This window comes from Gobius niger (assembly GCF_951799975.1).
Source record: "Gobius niger genome assembly, chromosome: 19".
NCBI lineage: Eukaryota > Metazoa > Chordata > Actinopteri > Gobiiformes > Gobiidae > Gobius > Gobius niger.
Window position 1 is genome coordinate 20,630,864 of NC_136870.1, and position 24,501 is coordinate 20,655,364.

General features: G+C 40.8%; 1 protein-coding gene across 2 annotated transcripts in view; it reads left to right on the forward strand.

The window, feature by feature from the left end:
- The window catches only part of ptprea (protein tyrosine phosphatase receptor type Ea), a 98,954-nt gene that overhangs the window by 50,019 nt on the left and 24,434 nt on the right, over nt 1-24,501 (forward strand). For both annotated transcript variants that reach the window (XM_079577155.1, XM_079577156.1), the window contains exon 3: nt 23,059-23,130. In XM_079577155.1, coding sequence (XP_079433281.1) covers nt 23,064-23,130 — 67 coding nt within the window. In that variant the 5' untranslated portion in view covers nt 23,059-23,063. The remainder of the gene's footprint in view (nt 1-23,058; nt 23,131-24,501) is intronic.

Below are 24,501 nucleotides of genomic sequence, written 5' to 3' on the forward strand. Positions count from 1 at the left end.
GCTCAGTGTGTGTCTGCAGAGGGCACTGATTCTGAAAGAGGGTTGTGAATGTGCGAGGTGACCCCGTGAACATAATTACTGCGCTCTGAAAAGACTTGACCCCAAACAGTTGCCCAAATGCCCCTCGCTGTGTTACAAATGCACACGACGAAATTGTGTCTTTTTACCCATCCACAACAACAATTACAGCGTTTGTTTCCTGCTGTTATTTTGTCCAAAAGGGAACGCTTACCAAATTATTCACAGCAAGGAACCAACTAAAAAGATGTGCAAAAAGCAAATTAATATCGCCTTTTTATTTAGAGTTAAGTCAAATATGGCAACGTTCATGGCCGCTTTTAGTGTTGGTTTGAACGAGTCTCATTTGTGAAAAGAGTAATTTTACATGTGACTGACTATAAACAAGAAGCAGCATAAGCAACGATAATTGAGCGTTGTGTAGCCCCAATCATTGTAATTTAAAAAGCCACAGAGATGAAGTAATAAGGTCTTGTTTTTATTCCGACCACAGCCTTATTAATAGTGACAGGAAATGAAATGTTTTCCCCACATAAATGACAGCAGAGCCATATAAATGCTACCAATTGAGGAAGATTCAGTGACATAGTATGTTTTCCCCACGGAAACCACCGCAGTAAAACCCTCCTTTGAGGACATTCTGGGGACAGTGTGTCAGGAGCACAAGACAGAGTGGTGCATCCCCTTTTCAAAGAGTCACACGAGGATCTTTATAGCCTTTGTGTATACGCTCAGGGCAAAACTCCAACACAGCGTCTTCCTCCTTCTCTCTCTCTCTCTCTCTCTCTCTCTCTCTCTCTCTCTCTATCCTCTCCTTTGGTCTAAGTAACTCTGAATGAAGTGTTGTTTTGTTCTGCTCTGGCGGTGCACATCACTGGTGTCTCCGCCACTGCAAGTGCCATCTCAAGACAAAAAATAATAGAAAATAATGAAATACATAGTAAACTAAGGCTCAGCAAAACATTTTTTCTAAGCTATACAACCGGAACTGCCACGTATCAGCAGCCAAACCCGCCAACTGCGCTCCTCCGATGATGCGCCTCTTTCTCCCTCGCTCACTGAACTAGCTGCTCTGATTACCATGGATTTGAAGTTTTGTCATTCGAAATTGTGCAGCAGAAAAACTTAAAAAGCCGCCAAATTCAGCAGGATTTTGTTGGAACTGGAAAACTCTTGATACATACTTGTTCCCCTGGTGGTGTTTCTCTTTCTCCTCTCACTAAAAGCATGTACAATAGGGTCAGGACTCCCCTTTAAAGACTTATTTCATAGTTATAATAGAGTCACATTTGCTGTGTTGGCAACTAGGGCTGGGTACCGTTAAACGATACCAGTATGAAATCGTAGTTTAGGTACTGCTGGTATCGGAAAAATCAAAGCATCGGAAGCAGATAGTGTTAAAAAACTTCTATCCTAAGATCCACGTTCTGATGCTGTTGGTCCAGGGAAGCAAGCTTCTGTCATTTTTGCACATTTTTTCAGTATTTTTCCAGATTTTTTTCTTATTTTTGCCCCAATTTTGTCTTGTTTTCCCCACTTGTTCCCCTAAATTTAGCTCATTTTCTGAATGATTATTTTCCCTATTTCCCCTCTTTTTCCCCCAATTTTTTAAAACTTTTTTCTCAATTTTTTTGCCACATTTTTCCCTTAATTTTGCCACAATTTCTCCCAATTTTCCCCAAATTATTCTGCATTTTTCTCCCATTCCCTGACATTGGAGATGAACCCGATATTGTACATTTGCAGATCTTCCACACATTATTGTTCTGTTTTCTGGTTCGTAACGACAAATATTTCAGTATAGGTAACGGAAAAAGTATTGTTCAGGTATCAGTATCGAAAACCAAGCACCAGTATCTAATAAAATGTAGCGGTTGCCAGCCCTATTGACAACCAATAAGTACAAAGGCTAAGAGGTCATCTTTCATGGACCTGTAGGCAGAAATGGCTGAAACTCTGACTCTCAAACAGGATCAACCTCACAAAACTACCGTCTAATCAGATACAGCTCCTTCTCTCGACCGTAAAACATTTTGATAAAGCGGCTCTGACACTTTTATGTTCACCTAAAGTGCCCGTTCATCCACACACTGTCTTCTCCCATCACCATTTGTAATATCATTCTGCGACCATTTGATTGTAATGAATAGGATCACAGATTATTGAGAAAAGATTAGCTTTAATTAAGGGCAAATCCGAGTTAAGAAATCTATCAATCTTCCCAAGAATCCATCCAAGAAACTGTGATTTCCCGACTTTGCATTTGTGCGGAGGTGCAAACAAAACGTTATGCTATTTCTGCGTATAAACCCGGCGTCCTGTCACAACACAGTCATTGTCGTCAGCCGAATTGATGTGACAAAAAGATCTGCAATTTTGTGTTGTTTTGACATCCCGTCTGTACAATGTTCTCCGCTGTGAATGACGGCGCTGACGTTTTAATATTATAGCAATTCCGCATTTTGAAAGCACATTATTAACCCATCCAAATGATCTGTAAGAGTATGCAGTAAAAATATCGATGTCCTTGTTGTTAGTCCTCTAGTGTGGCTGACTGGAGAAAATGATTTATTATCAACATTATCGTATTTATTACTGATTTTTGAATGCGGTATATGTTGCTCTTTTTTGTCAGTGGTAAACATCCCATCAGACAGGTTATAGTTGGATCTGGATTTTAAACGTTTTGTTGATGCATTGCTGGTTTGGATCAAATGACTACTTTGCCAGTTTCATTTCAGCAACAAGTGGCGCGCCAGTGCAGGAAACTGTGGATGTGTTGTTTGGCAGGTCACACCACACAGACATAGTTGTTTTGCCCAGTTATTTTGGCTGTTTAATATTTTGCGCGATGCCCCTTTAAGAGCGTGAAGGGAATTCACGTTAATTGCTCTTAGTGCAAGTCCCTGTAAGTGTTTTTAGTAACATTAGTATTGATTTTTAGTTATCTATATGGTCTATATTTAAAGATTACTTTGTTCACAACTATTTACAAGATGCTAACAAGGCAAGGCAAGGCAATGCAAGTTTATTTGTAGAGCACAATTCATACACAAGGCAATTCAAAGTGCTTCACAGTTGCATATCAAAGTGCTAACACTATTTACACTGCTATGATTAGCTTATAATGTTTTTCTAACGTGGGAATATTACTGATGTATTATTCTGGTTGTTACAGTTCCAAGGTCTAAACCCATCCTGGCGTCAGTGACTTTTTGTGTGGTGGTGTTTATGTGCAGAAAGGTTCAGAAAGGCCAGTACATTAGTTTTAAAAACTATCACGTAAATTCACTTTTTCCTGTCGTTGATGTCGGGCATTTCACTCGCAATTTTGTTACTACGAGGATGACGACAGCTCACACTAAACTCAAAAAAGTAGCTCACAGAAGCTCATATTAGACGACAAAAGAACAAATCAGCTGATTTCCGCAGTCAGGTGCGGAAGTCGGGAAGCTCATTTTGACCCGAGTCCCCCAGTAGTTTTCCCCAGTTGAGCGAACGTTCACCCGAGTTCCCGAGGACCACATGAACGCACCACAGGTAAAGTTCCAGAGCAGTTTAATTTCCCAATAACATGGTTGGCACGGCAACAGTTTAAAATTGTTTGCCTTCATCTATGTCACTTCCTGTCGGTGTCCAATAAGGAAGTGAAACTATAAACATCACAAAAATGGCCAAACTAAAGAAAGCTGGGTACAAGCTTTAGCAAAATCGTGTGTTGAATGTGTCATATATGCACTTTAAACGGACTCCTATAGGCTAGTAACAATATACAGCAACTATTTTGACATGGTTTTAGACAAAGTAATAAACTAAAAGTATTCAACAATGAGCAAGACTGTAACTGCAATGTCCATGTGTTTTTGTTGACTTACAAATGCTGCAGCTTTCATTAAAACAGAGCACCTATTCACCTTATTCCGACCCGCCCACTTTTGCCTCTTTTTGCCACGGATCTGCGCATTCGTTGTATTCAGGTAAACACTGAGTGGAGAACAAGGGATAAATGTTCGCTGCTAAAACATGATGTACAGTAGATTAATCAGTGTAAAATGTCCAATGTACAAGTCAACACTGCGCTGTCTCTCTGGGTGGCCTGAAAACCGCTTTGTGTCTGTGTAGAAACTGATTTTCTCTTGAACTAAAACTTCAACTAGTGGAAGGGCGGCACCCATGGGAGCTAAAACTAAACATCGTGGTTATATTTGTCCAAAAGCCGATTATGATGAACATACTCCCTCAGACGTTTGCTTTCACCTGTCACTTCTCTCTCCCTTATGCCTCTTTCATAACCATATATCCACCATTCTGACACCTCTCCCCTCCCTCTGCTCCGTGTTTTAGCGCTAATACCTGTTTCTGGGCGGCGTGTGATCACAGAGCGCGGGGCGATAATGAGAGATGTCGCTATGCTACTTCGTTCGTCATCTCATCTCCAGCTGCCGTGCATTAGCCCTGGTTATATCTGAGAAACACGGTCCAACCCCGTAATTGGTGCGGCTGCTTTCTGAATAATTGAAATATAGGAGGTGTCGTTCTCAGGGGAGTCGGGGTGTGGGGGGAGAAAGATGGATGGGCTGTGCTCGGTGCTGTAAGTCAGGAGCAGACAGGGCCAGACGTGTTGCTTTAGCTCTACACACATACAGTAATGTCTAACATAGGAAACATACAAATATTTCAGGAATATGTCTTTACATGTACATTTGTATTTTAAGCCAGGAGTGTTGACTTTGTTGATCACATCATTATGATCTTATCAGGCTTTTTCAACAGACAGCATTGCGTGGCATCGCCGAAGGGCAAAATAGAACCTTTTGGGAAACAAACAAAACACAATTTTCCAGTTTTTAGCAATTTTCTGGTGTAATATGAACTTATTTATCACACATAAATAAAGTCAAGTGTCAATCGGGCCCATATGGATATTTTCTCACAGCAGATTGTTCAGTAGAAGTGAAAAACCGGCAGTCATAGTTAGCGCTATCTACCCGTTAGCATTATCACAATGCTAACATGAAGCTTCGTGTTAGCATTCTCCGTTATCTATGAATTTATGGGCTGTTGAACCACTTTGCTCCTCTCTATGTCCTTGTATGTTTATTTAGTAGAAAGCTGTATTCATAATTCAGCGTTTGTTAAAGTAGTTATTAAATAATTAGAGAAAGTTTAGATTTTTCTCCAAATATGCAGGATTACTTAAAGCAGTACTAAGTAACTTGTTTACTTAGTAGTCCCTTTCGTAGGCCCTCTGGGGGTAATACAAGTGTTAATGGGATTGTTGGGGGGGTCTTTCATCTCCCCTCTGGTGTCTCTGGCCAGAAAACCACAATTGCAACTTTCCTGCCTCCGGGTTGGAGTCACCAATACACACTAGTGGAATCACGAAGAAGAACAGGCAAAGCTAACAGCGGGCTGGCACCACTTTAGCAGTATTTACAGCCAAGATTGAGTGAAAAAAAAAAAATCTCCATTGTGTAATTGAATGTACAATATCCCTGTTTCCAGCGTAGTATTTACTCATGGACAATTAATGAGTTAAAATAAAGCGCAACATGCTACGACACCTGCAGTGGAGCATGAAATATAGCATGATTAAAAGTTTAAAATAAGCCTACTGTGCATGATATAAGCCCTATAAAGAAAGAGTGGCAGTGAGCTGCTGAACACAGTATATAAACTACATTTACACAAATTCTGTGTGTGTACTACAGTAAAGTTCAAAGTTTTTATTATTCTTTCTCTATTGAAATATATTTGAAAGTCAAAAGTTAAATGTGTGTTGTTCATTTCACACATTATACTGGATTGTGCATTTCCACATATCTTCAATCATTTCAATCTGGAAACATTTGCCGGTCATTAATATGAATAATACAATATCTGTGGATAGATTGTTATCTTTCTCTGCTTCCATATTTCTTATTATCTGTAACCAATGCATTGATCTCAGCCAACTGTTCCCAGATCTCTGCTGCTGATGCTTATTTATACAGTATGTTTGCACAGAGTGTGACTTCATTGGGAATAACCACCACCACAGTGTGTCCAAATGCTCAGATGTGCTGTTTGCAGTCAACAAAATAGGATGAATGTTTACTCTCCAATTAGGCCGTGATGGAAGCTTCAAAAGGTAAAGCTGGGGTAAAACCAGCTTTAGATGTTAGTTATGGCTGGAATGTTTAAAGAGGATTACTGTTTTTCATGCCGTGTTATTTTTAACTAATGTGCTGTGGATAAAAAGCTCTGTGTTCATTTTGGACTAATGGCCATATAAATCTTTAACTCTAAGGAGGAAAAGGCTTATCTTATATGTGCAGGGTCAAGAAATGGGAAGATCAATCTGGTGCTCAAATTAGATAAAAGTAAACAACAATTGCTGTTGTCAATATTGGGGAGAAATTGCCTTTTTATGGACGTTTTTGAAATAATGTTTAATCTAAAGCAGCCAAATAGCAATAAGATCAAGTATAATAGCAGTGGCATTGTCATGATGATCACGACATTCCATTCGGTTTCCTCTGGATTCTCCGGATACTCCTACACCAATAATCTAGCTCAGGCAGTGCTTAATGTGTCACTGTTGGATTGATGTGATGGGAACGGGCCAAAACAGTTGCTGTTTTCTGTATTTAATTCTTTTCTCACTAATTATTTGTTCTTCTTATTCTGTATCTGTTTTATGTTAATTATTGTCATTTTTCCATGTTCACCCAATCATGTCTAAATAGTCATTTATACCTATAGGCCTGGCAAGGCAATTTTATTTGTGCAAAATCAACATTTAGAACACACAATAAACAGTTAAGGATCGATAAAATACAAAGTAGTAGTAGTAGTAGTAGTAGTAGTAGTAGTAGTAGTAGTAGTAGTAGTAGTAGTAGTAGTAAAAGTAGTAAAAGTAGTAAAAGTAGTAGTAAAAGTAGTAGTAAAAGTAGTAGTAGTAAAAGTAGTAGTAGTAAAAGTAGTTAGTAGTTATTATTCAAAATACTAGTGACTATATACACTAGTATTATAGTCACTAGTATAATACTAGTGTACTTTGGGGCTCCTACATATAGTATTATATATACCCTGGTATATATAACTAGCTGAGACCCGGCCTTGGGCCGGGCCTCGCTAGTCTCCACATGTGATATTCAGAGATTGTGAGTGATTACAAAGAAATGTCCAACCCGTCACACAGTTCAGCTGTAGGCCAGTGGTTCCCAACCCATTCCAAAAACGATGGCCACTACAAATGAGTAAAAGAATGAAGGCTCCCAAAAATTTCAAACAAACTGCAATTGGAGTGTTTGATGCAACACTGCTCCTTTCTTATAAACTACGACAATATTTTCGCTAAACTCGGGGAACAGGATTCAAGAGACAGTGGAATAATTATGGATAAATATTAGGGGTTCAGCTCTAATGGTTTGGGTCACGGTGCAGGACCCGTGGTTTGGTGCATCACGGTCGTGTACAATAAAAAAAAAGAATGAGTAGGTTTTGAACTGAAATAGCCTAATGATCGTTATTAGACAGTATTTATAACCTTACAATAAAATTGGCAATGCGTTCAAAGCTGCTTTAGAATAAAATGTACCTCTGGGCTCACAATACGTGAAAGCAAAATAGAAAACAAATGGTACAGCAGCAAAGGAAAAAAAAAAGGAAAATAAACTACGCAGTTCAGGCCATGCGCTCGTTAAGTGGTTTCATTTTCGCTTTGACTCACACGGAGGATAAATCAGTCGGAGCGGCGCGTTTGATTAGAGGCTCGTGTTTGAGCAGGTTATGGGCACGCACGCACACGCACACACATACACACACGCACACATAGCCTTGTTTGGATGCGCACGCGCACACATACACACGTACGCACACACAGGCACACATCGGCCTGTGTGGATGCGCGCGCACGCACGGCAGTCAGATCTCGTGCACTCGCGTTTGTGTGACAGCGGGTTGTCCTCGGACAGCAGCACCGCGGTCCATATGGACCCGTGGGCAATGGCCGCGGCCGGTGGGACCGTCACGTGGGGGCCGGGCGCGGATGTCCACGCACACACTCAGTACTGTCGCCAGGCTTCCTGGTGTTCCCAAACGGTCTCCCATCCCAGTCCTAACCAGGCCCGTCCCTGCTTAGCTTCGGAGGAACGGTCTCCCATCCCAGTTCTAACCAGGCACTTCCCTGCTTAGCTTCAAAGGCGGTATGGGAAATAAACATGGCGGCGCCCAGGCGGCGGCCATTGAGATAGCGTTTTCTATAATAGATACTAGACATGAGACCCTTAGGGTTAGGGCTTAAGGTTAGGGTTAGAGTTATATCTTATTACATTATGTACCAACAAACTACAAATACATATTATCCCATTGTGTATCTAACCCACAGGTACACATTATTTCACATTGTTACAGAGCACATTACATTGTACTAAATGTAGTTAGGTACAATGTATTAAGGGTACTGTAAAACACTGTGTTACCCGCTGCGACACTAGGCACCTGTCTCACATATTCATGGTGACTATTCTATAGGCACATGAAACTGAAATGCAGCCGCACCATGTTTAGTCCTGACTCTGGGAACCACCATGAGACCCCTCCCTCAGGTTCTCAGAGCCCAGGATGGTTCATTTCGCCAGTCCAGTCCATGAAGAGGCTCGTACATAAGTCTATTCTCTGAGCGACAGAAAGCCCTAAGCACTGGACTAATGTGGTCAAGTTCAGTAATAGTATAGCAATATCAAGTTGTGAAACATTTGAAATCAGGTTGAATCATGTATGTAGATTTAATTACTTCATTTATAATATGTGCTACGAGGTCTAAACACAGGAGAAAGATTGTGATATACATCCAATCTACTTTATTACATTTCTCTGAATGCTCATAACAACCGATTTTCCCTCCAGCCACATCCGCAGTCCACTTAATTATCTGTCCCTCCCTTGTACATGCATCACCTCTTTACATGCATGCATTGGACCTTGCGGTTGCAGTTAAAAGACTAAAAAGAAACGGCTGACAGTGCGGAGCCGAACCAGCGGGTCTCCATGGTCATTACCAGGGCCACAGCAGAGCGTCTCTATGGGAAAAGAGCTGCAATTGATTAATGACAGCGGCGTGCGGGAGGCGAGAGGCAGGAGGGGGCGGAGGGACCTACATACGTAAAGAGTGGCAATGCAGGCCTGGAGCAGAGGAGGTTCAGGGCTAAGAAGGGCAAAAGAGAGTGGGAGAGAGAGAAGAAAGAGGACAGGTTGATTGTGACAGAGCTAAGGACTGTCATCAAAGCCACACACAAGTGTTTTGAGAAAAGGGGTGCATTCCTTGATACTAGACCAAAATACTGGAGTTTTTGTTCACATCAGAGCATATACTGTGTGTTAGAGGTGCACTGTGTGGCAAGTCAGCTAAGGGAGTTGTTCCAAGGCTCTTTTCTCTACTTTGTATGTTGTTTTTAACCTATGTAAGTCTATGGTTGTTGTGTGCTGGTTGATTTCTGACATTTCAGACTAAATTGGTCATAAAATGTGCTCTGATCTTCATCAGAATCGTAAGAGTGAGTAAACAGTATCTGCTTGAACTAATACCACCCAAACATTTACATCATATCACATTTTTACTGGCCATAACAGGTAAACATTCACAGGACAGCATGGAATAAGTAAGTGAACCCTGAGACATCGCTGAACTGCAACAGTTTTGTGAAGAGAAATGATCTAAGGTTCATCCTGATCATTATGCATGTAGGAAAGCAGTTATGGCTGCAAAAGAAGGGTCAGCCAGCTATTAAATACAAGGGTTCACTTACTTATTCCACGCTGTTGTGAATGTCTTGATTTTGATGATGAAAATGAAATTCCAAAGCGATTTCCTCCCACTGTATAACAATCAATTTCAAAGAATATTGTTTTGAAAAAGGACTTGATTAGAAATTTGAACGTATCATTTTCAAAGTTGAGCAATGAAAAATGTACACGCAAATGTTTATCAGAGTTACATGTGAGTCAAGTAAAAAAAACACCGCTCTGTGAAGTTTAACCACAAGCTTTTATTTTCAGCTCTTCGACACCTGCCTCTTGTTTGAGCTCAATCTCGCCTTCATTGTTATGCAGCGCGTTCGGTGCTGACAGCCGGGTTCGCTGTTGTTAAGCATTTATAACTCGTTTATGTGTGCGAGAGAGAGTGCTGTAGAAGAAGTCAGTCCTAAATCACAGCGAGGGCTGACAGGTGCCACATCGAGGCTGCCACTCTGGTTCCCATGGCAACACTTTGAACAGCGGATAAATGTTCCTGTACAGGGAGGGACAGCGCACGGTGTATTCGCAAAGTACCTGCATATCGGGTAATTATGATTTTTGTTTTTTAAGGCGCATGTACATTGGCAAAGGTGTTTTTTTTTAATGATAGTGCAGCTTTTGGGTGCAGTTATATTTGTCCATTCCTTAATCAAAATGAATGTGTGAGCTCCAATCCAGACCATCAAAGGCATCACTAAACTCCTCTGTAGGTTGCAAAGGCACAGGCTAGCTCTGTGTCCTTTTAAATAGTCGTCCGATACAGTGAGCAGTTTCCCCACAGACTTTCTGACTGCGCTGCCAGAACAGGGGCGACGCAAATAGCAACAGACAACCTGCTAACCTTCACTTTCCTCATTCACGCCAGCGACATGGAAGACAAGACACGGACTATATCTTTTGTTTTATCCATCACCAATGATAAACAATAACCAGGACTGAACCGGGTTTAAACAGGATTCATTTTAGATTAAGCCAGATCCCCTGTATATGCATTATGAATTAGGTTGCTTTACATGCTCTTGGCTTTTGTGGTGAGACTGCAGTGAAGAAGCACCTCTGTCTTCTACGAGAACAAAAAGGATATGCATACGGTGCTGTAAAAGCAATCCAGCAATTGATTTTGTAATTAGGAAAAACCCTCACAAATGAATAACTTTGCAGGACTTTTTGTGATTAATATTTAACCCCCACCTTCACAGAGCACATTTGCTCCAGTTCGGCATTACCCAATCTAAAACCTTGACTGGAGCTTACAGCCTAAAGGCCATTTGAAAGCTACAAAAATGATCTAAATCAGGGGTGTCAAACTCATTTTGGGTCGTGGATCAAAATTCAGCTCCCATGGCGGGTCGCAGGCCAAATATAATAGAGAACATTTTTCCAATAAATAATAATAATAATAAGCTGTGATTTGGTCAAAGCCCCAACTTGACTGTAGCTTCATTAATAACAGCTTACACTTGTATTGCACTTTACAAGCCTTTGTCACAAGTTTTTCAAAATACTACATAGTAGTCATCATTCATTCACTCCACACTCAGTGGTGGTAAGCTGTTATTGAAGCCACAGCTGCCCTGGGGCAGACTGTCCATTTACCACGTGGCTATATAATGTGTTGTTCATATCCTGAGCTCTTATTATGTCAGTGCCCTCTGCTGGACATGTGTGGAACTCTTTCCTTTTTTTTTTAATTTAATGCCCCCTAGTGGCTAGAATGAGCATTCTAGTTATTCTTTAAAAAATCCTAACTGGGCTAGAGACCCCCTTTTTTTTCTTTTTTTTTTTACATACTCTGCAATGTATGCTCTACAGGGCAGGGGCCAGATTAAATAATCTCACCCTGATCTAAATGGATCTTTTTCCTCACATCGTTGCCGTGTTTCTGTTACTTTTTTGACTTTTTTCATCATCACTCTTCTGTCACTTTTTCATCGCTTTTTTGGCATGTTTTTGTTCTGTTTTTGTCATGTTTTTCTTTGTATTATGTGGCTTTTTTCTGTCATTTTTGTCACATTTTCGTCACTAGTTTGGTCAACTTTTTGCCGCTGTTTTGACACTTTTATCAAGAAGCTTTTAGATTTGGGAAATGCCAAACTGGAGAAAATGTGGTAGGTTCAGGTGGGGGGGTTAAGAGATTAAAAATAATGCGTTATGGCAACTTCCGGGGGAAACATGTTCATGTCTTTTCTGAAGAAGGATTTGTGCATGTTGAGCCTCAAGCGCCATTGTCAGAAGAAATTACGTGTCGCCCTCGGGGGTGCAGGCTACAGCTGCATTAGGGACCACCCATCATCCTCGTTCTGTATGAAAACAAAATGTCAGACACAGAATTTCATGTACAGTTGACTGGCATTGAGGCGCTTTACGTACAAAATCCTCCTTAAAAACTCAATTTGTTTCATTCGCCGTCGTGATAACAAAGTCAGCCTTCTGCACACCCCACCACCGCCGCGCCCCTTCACCCCGGGCCCACTCCTCCTCCTCCTTAAATTCCCCAGCTGATTTATCTGAGCGGACAGAGCGGTGCTTTGTGCCAGGGAGAAGCCACATTTACGCAGACTGACAACGCTCTTTCACAGCGGCCAAGAACGCGGCGAATTTTGTGTCAACGGCGCGACAGCTAATTTTCTCCCTTATCTACTAATTGTACAAGCTTGTCCTTTCTGACGGCGCGGTTTCGAGTCCTAATTAGTGACTCGGAGAGTAGACATTGGTGGTGAGCTGAAGCGGCTGCAGTATCATTATGTCACTCCGGGTTCCATAGGCGCCAAAGGGAGGAAAGCGCGTTTGCTAAAGGCCATTTATAGAAATTCTGTGGTTTCCTTTTTTTATTAACATCTTATGAAATGATGTTGAGTGGCCTTTGGATGTGTGCTGTATCTGACCCCACAAAAAGTAGAAGCTGGACTGAATTTGAGTTAGCAATTAGCTCAGTGGACATTTTTCTCATCTCAACAAGTCTGCACATACATTAATCAAAATGTATGTGGGTTAGGGTTAGGGTTAGGGTTTTGATTCATGTATGTGAATCAAAACGCATTATATATACTGTACAATTCCCTCATCCTTCCATACCTTAGCTATTGTGTGGAAATATGGGGGAATACCTATAAAACGAATATACAACCTATCTTTTTATTGCAAAAGAAAGCAGTTCTAGTGATCAGCCATGCAGAATACTTGGCTCCAACAAATCCACTTTTTATTAGACTAAATATCTTAAAATTGCATGATCTTGTTGATGTTTACACAGCAGTGGTGATGTACAAAGCTCACAATCTCATGCTCCCTCAGTGTTTACAGGAGATGTTTCAAACTAGAGAATCTATATACAACCTTAGAGGAACTGATCTGCTACAAAAACCTCTGGCGCACAGTAATACTAAGAGGAGGTGTTTATCAGTTAAAGGCGTTGATCTATGGAACGGTTTATCTATTCAACTTAAGGGCTCCGAAACTATTAAAGCATTTAAGAAAATGTATAAGTTAAACATGATAGAGAAGTATAGAACACTTGAATGAAAACCATTAGAAAAGAAGTCGATCGTGGATACATAGCATAATTTCTGATTGTTGAAGTTTAAGTTTTGTGCTTAAGTGTTACCATCGTTGGTATTAGAGAAAGTGTATAATGTGTCATCTTTGGACACAGAGTCACAGCTGTAAAAGAATAAGAATAAGTCTTGGCTTCAGCCTAAACCCCTTTCGGTCAGGCATCATTTAGATTAAATTCTTAATGTATGTGGTTTCTTATTGTATAATGTCTAAGATCTTTGCAAAACATGTGACATGTGATTTAAATGTTCATAATGACCAAAGAAAATAAATTAACTAAACTAACTAACTAACTAATGATTTCAAACTAGGCTTTGACCTAAATGTGGTTAAGGCAAGTTTATTTGTAGAGCACAATTCACAAGGCAATTCAAAGTGCTTCACAGTTGCACAAGAAAACAGTTAAAATCAAGTAAGCAAATACATAAAATTAATCAATTACAGTAGAAGGCAGAAAAAAATACAAAAGAACTGGGCAAAAAGAACTGTTTTCAGCCTGGATTTGATCTACATTGTTCATAGTTTGCGATGTTTGATGGCTAATGCTAGCGGGCCGACTATAGGGAACATATATTGTGCAGGCTAACAGTCTCTGAAAGGTTGCCCAAACTAGCCGACTTAATAATGGCCCTATACGTTAGGATCAGGATTAGGATTAGGCAAGACACCATATATCGCTCTTTCTTATTGCAATAGCTGTGCCTGATTGTGACAGGATTCAGCCGAAGCGCTGCGGAATTATTTCAGTGCGGCAACCCACAGTGAATAACAATAAGGATTTTGCAAATTTGTGAAGATATTTTTCCCCCCCTGGTGAATTCACAGCTTCTCGTCCTGTTGACGGCTGTGCTCAACGCCGTATGTGGCAGATTCTTTTCTATTCTTACATACCTTTTCTTCCTGGTTTGCAGCCTTGGGGGAATGCGCACTGCAACCCTGATTCGAGCAGGTCTAAAGTCAATTTTGCCAAGTCTTTTTTTTTTTTTTTTAGAAACGTATGGATTTTGAAAAGAGATGAAGTGCAGATTGTGAAAATGAACCAGGAATATTCAATTCACATGCCGCACCATGGAGTGGGTTTGGAGTTGTCTGTCTGACTTCATAACATTTCTAAAACCTGGGATTTTTTGGAGAGTCCTTGAAGCAGCTCTGTAGCGCTCTGTTTGTGTGACATGTTGACATTTGGAGTACTGTGGTCTATAGTTGTTTGCGTAAGGGAGGTCTGCAGGTGTAGTGCCGGAGCTGCCAGCCTGTAATCAGCAGAGGCACTGAACTGAGTCACAACATACCAATGGACCAGGACCAGGGAGTTTGTCGGAAAGAATAGAGACATCTATTTATTGTCTGTATAAAATCACAAATAAATGAAAATTGTTTAATATTGGGCTGTCACGATAATTACTATATTGACTTAACAATAATAATAATGCATTGGTTTTATATAGCGCTTTTCTGGACACTCAAAGACGCTTTACATTGCACTATTCGTTCACTCCGTACTCGGTGGTGGTAAGCTACTATTATAGCCACAGCTGCCCTGGGGTAGACTGACGGAAGCGAGGCAACCAGTCTGCGCCATCGGCCCCTCCGACCACCACCAACCACTCACTAACACACTACATTTGCTAGGCTTCCTGGTGTTACTAAACGGTCTCCCATCCAAGTACCGACCAGGCCCTTCCCTGCTTAGCTTCCAAGGTCTGACGGGATTGGGCATCGCAAAGGCGGCATGACTTATAGTTCAATAAATGACAGTATTTCGTGTTCATTTTGGGATTTTTTAAAATGATACTTTTCGAGCACAGCTTTACTGTCATTTTTTAGCTTTAGACGCATTAAGATATTTAACAATATTGTTTATTGCGTTGGTTTCCTGCCTCAATATATCGCGCTGCAGATTTTGTTATTGTGACAGTCCTACTGTTTAACCCTTTATAGGGCATTCATTAAAATACTTTGAAATAGATCATTTCAACTTAAGAGTGCTATTGGGGGACATAACATAAGTTTATGTCTGTTGTAACATTTAAAAAAACAACAACTAAGGTTTATATATAAAATATAAAAGAAGTACGTTCAGGTCTCGGAGGCTGCTGGTATTCAGGAAACATTGTGTTTTGTGATATTGATTTTTTGTAATGTGTGTGTGTTTGCCTAAAACTGTTACTAAAAGTAACCTTTGGCAATATGAAAACATAGTCCATGTTGGTTCTTTTATAAAAAAAAAAAAAACACTAAGTATGAATAATAGGTGCAACGGGCATGTCCAAATATGGACAAAACTAATTTTCAGTGAACAGGGCGCATGATCAAATATGGTGCCTGCCTTTTTCATGCTGTAATTTCACTACATCCTCCAAAACCAACACTTATATCATCACTTAGCACAATTATTCACCAATAAACTGTATGAGTTTCATCAACATACCATGGTTAGTTTTCAAGTTATGTAAAGAAATGGATCATGAATTTATCCAGACTTGGGTCTTTTTCAGATTTAGGACAGTAGTGGGATCTGTATTTTAGGGTGATCTCTTCTGATTGGCTGAGTGAGGACTACATGCTTCTTCACCTTACTGATGTGCAGCAGGGAGACCATATGCAAAGTGTGCGGAAATGACCAAAAATAGTCACTTGCCCTATAAAGGGTTAAGAACGTTTTGCATAACATGGTGGTAGCTATGGCTGTAGCTCCATGTTTTGTCCGACCAGTGACTGTGACGATGTGCTAATTCTGTGGTTTGTACAAATTACTCTTTTCTTTGTCCCATTCATTCATTTTGGCTAAGGCTGCACTTCCGCTTCTGCAGACATGTTGTTTTTCCTGGGAGGGAATGACACTGAGACACCCTCTGTATGACACGCTGCCTCAGGACTCAGGACATGCCGCATACCACCTTAAAAAACAAAAAAAACTGCTGTCCCGGGACAATGCCCTTCCCTGCAGACTGTTCCCAACTGTGTCCCATCGGAAAATAAGAACATCCCAAAGCTTCCCCCGTGGGCTGACATCTCACATGACCTATTTCCATAATGTCTGATGGGTAGAGGGTGACCGGTTTCCAAGGTGCTAAATAGCGACTAAAGGAAAACGCATTAGTGGCAAATATGATTGTACAAGGTTGGCACAATTTTGACCTCAGTGATGATTAAAGCTATGGGCTCATTTACCGATCGGGGGGGGGCAGGCGGGTTTGTGCTGTGATAAGGCGATGTCCACCGGGAGAATGGAGAGAGCGTGTTTAGACAGAGAGGAGAAAGTGGCCCAAAGGGAGCGATGTCCTTAGAGGTCAGGTCAATGCTACAGCACAAATCACATCAGCTCAGCAGCAAAGACAATGTGAAGGCAAGAAGAAAACGTTTGCAATTTCGACAAATTCCAACGTATGGCAGAATGGAAAATACTGACAAAGCAACAACGTGACACTTTTGTATAAGATTTGTTGCTTAAAATGACAAAACTATACTTTTACTACATCAAATAATCCTATTATTTGCAAAGTTGTTACGATATTACATTTTCAGGTTTTGGGCCCATTTGGTCTCTTTAACATATCAAATTTGAAAACGAAAAATACCTAATCTTACCCAATACGATGTTTACTAATGTTTCTCTATAGGCTTATATGGGAATGTGTCACTTCAAAGGACATTTTCTCAAAAGGCATTTTTGTCACATTGGTGCGACAGTTATCTCCATAAGTAGCATCTACAGATTTCAAGCTTTCCAGTCTTGGATTGGATATAATATTCTGAAGGTTTTTTCCCTGAGGCATTTTTTTTATATCTAATTCTGAGCTTGATTTGTTGAGTTGTTGAGGCGAAATGTAATTTTACAGCTTTTTCCACTAAAAAAAATGTTTATTTTGAAACAAACAAGATATCTATAATCCCCTCTAAAAAGGTCTTTGTAGCTGATATATGTACAAAATAAAACCATACATTTAAAGCAGTAACCATAAGCGCCACTTCAGGCATCATTGCATGCTACGTTTTTTTACTCATTAATTGTCTGAGAGAGTAAATACTACGCTGACAGAAAAGACAAAGGTAGAGGTATATTGTACATACAATTACACAATGGAGATATTTTTTTCACTCAAACTTGGCTATAAATACTGTTTTAGTGGCGCTAGCCCGCAGTTAGCTTCGCCCGTTAGCCTGTTATAGTATCACTTTTTAGGTTTGTTTTGTCAGACACTAAGGTTAGAGATGTTAAAGATCTTTTACCTTTACATGTTTCAGCCGCCATCTGCAGGCCGTCATCAGAAGTATCACCGGCGTGCGGTGACGTGTCACTTATCAGCTGTTCTTACTTCCGAGGCGTGACCAGTCTTTCGGACCTGTTGGGACCGTCATAGAACACAAGTAGACACAATGAACGTTACGAAGTTTATACGTTAGCCTGTTAGCTTCTTCTTCGTGATTCCATTAGTGTGTATTGGTGGCTCCAACCCGGAAGCAGGAAAGTTGAAATTGTGGTTTTCTGGCCAGAGACACCAGGGGGAGGTGAAAGACCCCCCCAACCATCTCACTAACACTTGTATTACTAAGGTAAACAGGTTACTTAGTACTGCTTTAAACCTGGATTTAGAATTTGTTGCTAAAATTATAGGCAATGTTGGCCATTTTTATTAAGACTGGTGCTAAATAGTGTGTACAAATTGAAAAAATCAGCACATAGCTATTTGTTAACATGTTGCTTCTAATTTACCCTTTGAAATTGTCTGTATTACACAAGTCTGCAAATGACTCTGCTGCTGATCCACTGTTTAAAAATGACCCCACAATGTCTTATTTTTGTATGAAAACATAAAATGACTTGCAATACATTTTTTTCCTCATTGATGTCAGTAATCTACCGGAAAAAGTTTTGAATTTGAAGCTTTACATTATGATTTTTTTTCCCCTATTCACCTGCAGTGTCTCTCCTTAAAAACATACATTATGTTCAATGCCTGTATGAATACGTAGACTTGCATTAAGAAGAATATCCGAGGCACATGATTTGAATATAGTTATACATGTACATTTACGTTTTTTTTCCATTTGTGTTTTTTTAATGATCCATCAACATGGAGTATTTGGCTTCCTCCTCTTCTATCTCGCCGGGCTTCAATCAAGTCTTTAAATCTGTAAAAAAAACACATGATGAAGGCCTCGGCTATGAGCGGTCTCTGGGACCTCCCCGTTTGGCTATGAATTGCACAAACAAACAAACAAAAATAATCTAATAAGCAGCCGTCCCACATGGCGCCTCGAGTCTATTTCCACTCGTCAAAAGTCCCTTAAGGATTTACGCGCTACATTCCCTCCCCACTTGTATACAGTCTGTGACATTTGCTGGTCCAAACAAGGATGGAAGGAAGGAGCGAGAGAGGGAGGGAGGGAGGGAGGGTGGGCGGAGCCGTGTGCATCCTTGCTTCCTTGGTCTTATTAGGACCGGCTCATCTGTATTCTCTGCTCGACACGCCGGGGTTTTATTAATTGCTTCAGGAAATATTATTGACCCAAACCTGCTGCTCTGCATCAGTGCTGTGTCTATGGTCTTTGCTCCAGTGGCTCCTCCGCCAAAGTGAGTGCCCCTTTAGTCCAGACACTGCGGCACTTACAACAGTGTCCTCATTCATTCACTATGGGCTCGGCTCTGGTCTATATGGCTCAATTTTTTCTTCTTTTTTTTTTTTTTTTTTTGCCCAGTTTGCTGCAGCTGCAACCCACACACCTGCAGCCTTGAGAGGACAAAAGACTCTGCACATGGCTGTAGACAATGCGCCAAACGAAAAATAGAATTTTTGGAAGTAGTCACAGTTGAGAGAGACAATGAAAAGTTTCTCCAATAGCAAGAGAGACTAAACAAGAGCTGGACCAAAAGAAATAACTTCTGCAATCGGCTTTGAAGCTCCAGTGTAGGCTGATATTTTGTTCTATTGTGGTTTTTCTGTGTAAATGCAGTATGTCCCCCTAATGGACACTGTCTTATCCAAACGTTGCTTTGGTATATGTGACCCATCACGAGAGCGGGGGACACAACTCGGTTTTGGGGCATTTTAAGCGGGACATAGCTTGTGAAAGTGTGGTCTCCAAAGTTTCCAACAAGGTGTAAAACATGGAAATCTGATCATATTTGGAGACGATGTGGCAAGTTGGATTTCTCACCTCTCTGGGAGTGACAATAGGGCTCATTTACATCTCAGTTAGAAAAGCCATCCCGCTGTAAAGCTCCCCCTGTCGTGTCATGTTCTTCTTCTTCTTCTTCTTCTTCTTCTTCTTCTTCTTCTTCTTCTTCTTCTTCTTCTTCTTCTTCTTCTTCTTCTTCTTCTTCTTCTTCTTCTTCTTCTTCTTCTTCTTCTTCTTCTTCTTCTTCTTCTTCTTCTTCTTCTTCTTCTTCTTCTTCTTCTTCTTCTTCTTCTTCTTCTTCTTCTTCTTCTTCTTCTTCTTCTTCTTCTTCTTCTTCTTCTTCTTCTTCTTCTTCTTCTTCTTCTTCTTCTTCTTCTTCTTCTTCTTCTTCTTCTTCTTCTTCTTCTTCTTCTATACTCTATACTCTATACTCTATACTCTATACTCTATACTCTATACTCTATACTCTATACTCTATACTCTAAGCAGAACATACAATGTGAGGCCATATGACTTGTGTTTCATGGTGTCCCACTTTGAGGCTCCCGAAATATAGCATGGCCTCGTTTTTAAGTCAGAGCTTTGATTCGCTGGCAATGCATCTTTCCCCAACACGTGTTCAAGTCCTCAGCATTTTTCAGTGATATTCCACCATTTTTAAACATAATAAAAACAGTTTGTGCAACATCTAAACAACATTGTTATCGTTTTATCCCAGACAATATGTTTAAACAAAGAATGATGACGCTGATGAAATCGACAAGCCTTTATTCCTAACGACCATGCATTCTATACGCTTCCTATTGATATTTCTTAACATACCATCCTTCTCTGTAGGGGTTTCTGGCACAGTATTCCCAGTTCTTGCTTGAAAGCGAAGCAGGCCCAGTGAATCAATGCTGAACCATCTCTGCATGCTCCAACAGCACAATCGATCACGAGGCATGCACTCCCTCGTCTTCCACATTCCACTCGGGGAGGGCAGGACCGCTGTCAGTCAACCCGGACCCCACACACCTCGATATTTATAGGAAGGGGAGGGGCGCGTGGCGTGCGTATGGAAACGACTTCAACCAAACCGTTACGAACCGCTTCAGACATGGCGCACTGGTTGAAATGTGGCTTATGCATGACACATTTCCCTGTGGGGGGACACTTATTACACTGGTATAGCGGGTGAAGTGTCTTGCTCACGGACGGACACAGTGTTGGTCAGAGCTCGCATTGCACCACCAAGCCCTTGGATATATCAAACAACCGCTCCTACACTCCCCCATGCAGCCGACCCCCCTCGCATAAAACACCCGCTTGTCGAGTGATGTCGTCAGTAACGCTGCAAGATAAAGAGGATACTGTTTTCCCCTTGGACCCCTTACTTTTTAATTGAGCCAAACCTGTTAAAGTTTACGGCGGGCTGTAAAATGTTGAAAGAGAAGAGTTTAAAGGAGTTTTCTATATTTACGCGCTTACAAGCTTTGTGTCAAGGGCCTCGGCGGACGTGTCTATAGAATGCGCCAAGGACCAAGTTCAATATCAATTTCGAAACTTCAATAGATGTGATAAAAAGAGGACGACCCTGAAGCTATAACTAAGAACGGTCTAAAGAGAGATGAAATATGCCAATAGTATCAGTGTGTGGACACATTCAATCAACTATACCTCATGTTGTAAATCAACTCTGAAATGTAGAACCATTGATAGAAATACTAGCTACTAATTCCCAATACATTAAGGATAAAAAGCCAAAGAACAGCAGTGCCCTATCAACCAGATTTAGTGCGTTCTTCAAACAACAGGGCAGGGCACAATATTTATCTTTGCCAAATACAAGTGTGATTGTAACCAAGGTAATATCGGAAAAATGTCTGATAAGCGTTTTATTTTGCACAATCTTCTTCTGAAATGCACCCCCGGCTTTAAATTGAAGTCGTTTGTAAGTCTACATCTCTATCCCTATCATGTCTTGCACAAATAAACAGTCCTCCTCCTCCTCTTCCCTGCACATTTTTCTCAATGGAATTACCGCCGGAGCCTGGTCGAGCAGCTCCTCCCTGTGGCGGGTCGAGGCATTGCACCTGTGGCTCAACGTCTGGGGGCGAAATGAGTGACCAGGATATGAGTGTGTTGCTCCATTGTGTGTGACTGAACTTTGCACGGCTGAGCGCATTCCGTAAAGCAGTCGTCATGAATGGAGAAATGTGCTTATGGTAGTGGGGTTGTCAAAGTGTGGCGCTGGGGCCGCTGGTTGTGCAGAAGCGACTTACGAGTACTAATTCTAAGAGACATTTTTTTTGTTAAAGTCCTGCTTTAGCTTTGCCTAGACTCGGTATTGTTAAGTCCATGTTTTGATCAGGTTTAGACACTTTCGTTATCGGTTTAGAGCTTGTTGAAAGTCGATAAAACTAGTCAACTAACCACTAGTTTAAAGCTGCATTATGGAACTTTTAAGCAAGACCTGATATTTGTGCCTTCACAACACTCCAATTGTTTCGTAGGGTTTCTCGTAGGTTTTCGGGATGGATTGTATGCGTGACCATGAAGCGGGTCCGTCAGCAGTGAAAACCTACCCGAAACTCCAAAAAGAATTGATCTTGGAGCATTATAGAGGCCTCTTTAACAGAACGTAATGCTAGTCACACAGCCGCTGGGTCACTAAAAGGTCAAGTATGCACTGAGAAAACTTTTTTTTTCTCATGAATAATTCCATAATGCTCCTTTAAGGTCCCAGTCATGATTTGTCTTCACAGCTTTAGTTTTAGATATTGTGCTGGTGAGGGTCTCTATACCAGGGCCTCATCTAGAGGAGATGTTGAGATCCTACAGGAGAACAACATTTGGACAAACTGCACTCTTTAACCTCTCTGTACACATTTTAAATAATTGCCATGTGTGTAGTTCTTATATTATGTGCCACAGGACCACAGACATGTTGGTATAATCCTTCATTTACTGTATATGTGTTCATTAAAGTGTGTTGTCCCTGTCAAATGAATAAGTAAACGATTTAGCCCTCTATGTCCTACTTTAGTCCTTGGTTTAGCCGTAAATTAGTCTTGTCTTAGACCTGGTTTACAGAGAGAAAATGACTGGTTTACCCTTGTTTTGTCCTATTATTCCCGATCTGTTATAGTCCTGGTTTAGTTCTATTATTGACCAACTTAAAGACCATTTTTTTATAACAAACAATGAAAGAGGAGCCCATTCTTCACAGGACAAGTTTATAAGCATATTTCACAGCTTGCTGGGTCACTTTTCATGGTCACATTCACAGAAATGCTAGAAAACGAGTTCATAAAATTATTCCAAATGCTTTATTATTAGATGCACAGGTTTGTTTTTTTCCCGCAACTGTTTGAGTTTACAATATACTGGGAGGACAAAGCAAACACGAGAGAAAAAACGGGTTTAATGCCTTTAAGTCATGGTTTATTCCTGATTTGGCCGCATTTCCCGCTGATTCAGCCCTACTTCCACACTGACGTCACACCTCTATCCCGCCATGTTCCCAGGCTTATTGCTTTTACTGACAAGTCTGTGCCTAAATCTAATATGCTTCTTTTTTTTTTCTTTTTTTTTTGTCCGCAGTCACAATGGTTCTGTTTCTGGTGGCGGCCACAACAACATCCAATCACTCCAGCAATGGCAACAATACACAAGGTAAGTGTCCCGGGACATGTGAGCCTGACACACGCTCCCCTATTTGTGCCCGTGACAAAAAGCCCCATTGCCTCCCAGTCTGCCGTCATCACCTTTTCCCATGCATATGCCCATTATGTGTCTGCGGAGTTGTTATTATCGGAATCACGTAACCTCGTCGACCCCGGACGGTAAATTTTCACCTTTTCTGTGGAGCTAATGGCTGGTTGTAACGTGGATCTCTGAAAGCAATGTTTTATATGAAGCAACGAGCTGATTGTTTTCTACTTTGACACAATAGCGCTGACTCTACACTGTATGGTTGACATTACAGCGCCTCATATGCTCCACATTCATTCAGACTTAATGGTAGGATTTCCTCTTCCATCTCTTTAAATAGAACAGATGATATAGGAAGAATATTCTCAGTGTGACTAATCAGTGTCTGTGTCCATGCGTATATTAAACTCACACGTATTTCTCTGTAAAGTACATGTTAGGGATGATTAATCAGTGAATCGATTAATCGTCATCTTGGGCTTAATCAATTAAAAAGTATAATACAGCATAAAATAAGCATAAAATGTGGCATCTGTTGAAGTATACACACCTATTATTTGTATTTTGGTTGATAATTCAACTTTTTAACAAGGTTTTATGATTGTTACTTGGAAAAAAGGTTCATGTTTACAATGATGATGATGTAAATCGTCTTGTACAACCGCGTTAAGCCGGTGGTTAACAGTTATCGATTACAGTTTGATAAAGATAAAGTTGATAAAGTTGATAAAGTTCCCAATTAATTAATGAAATTGGGTAGAATGTGCATCCCCAGTGCATGTAGAGTCTCAAGCAAAAAGGACCCTTTGCTCATTGGTTATCATTAGCAAAAAATAAAAAATAAAACATTTAACACTGGTTTATAAATCAGTCATGGAATCCATTATAATTTTCAGTATCACATCATGGTTCAATTTTCTGACAGTTAAATACAAATCCCAAACTCTCCTGCATCATCAGTCAGGCCTCAAAAATCAAACCCCTCTGAACTTTACAGTCGCTCAGTCCTGAGGAAGACCACCCAGATCACTGAAGACCCCTCGCATCCACTCCATAGCTCCTTCATGCTGCTCCTATCGGGCAGGCGCTTTGAAGTCCCCCTGGCCCATCAAAACATTCAATAAAAGAAGAAAAAGAATTTCCGTCACCTTCAGGGACAGACAATAAAGTTTATCTACCTATCCCCTCCTTGTGGCCATACCGCCTTTGCTCTGCCCGATCCCGTCAGACCTGGGAAGCTAAGCAGGGAAGGGCCCGGTCGGTGCTTGGATGGGAGACCGTTTGGGAAACACCAGGAAGCCTAGCGAATGTTGTGAGTGAGTAAGTGGTTGG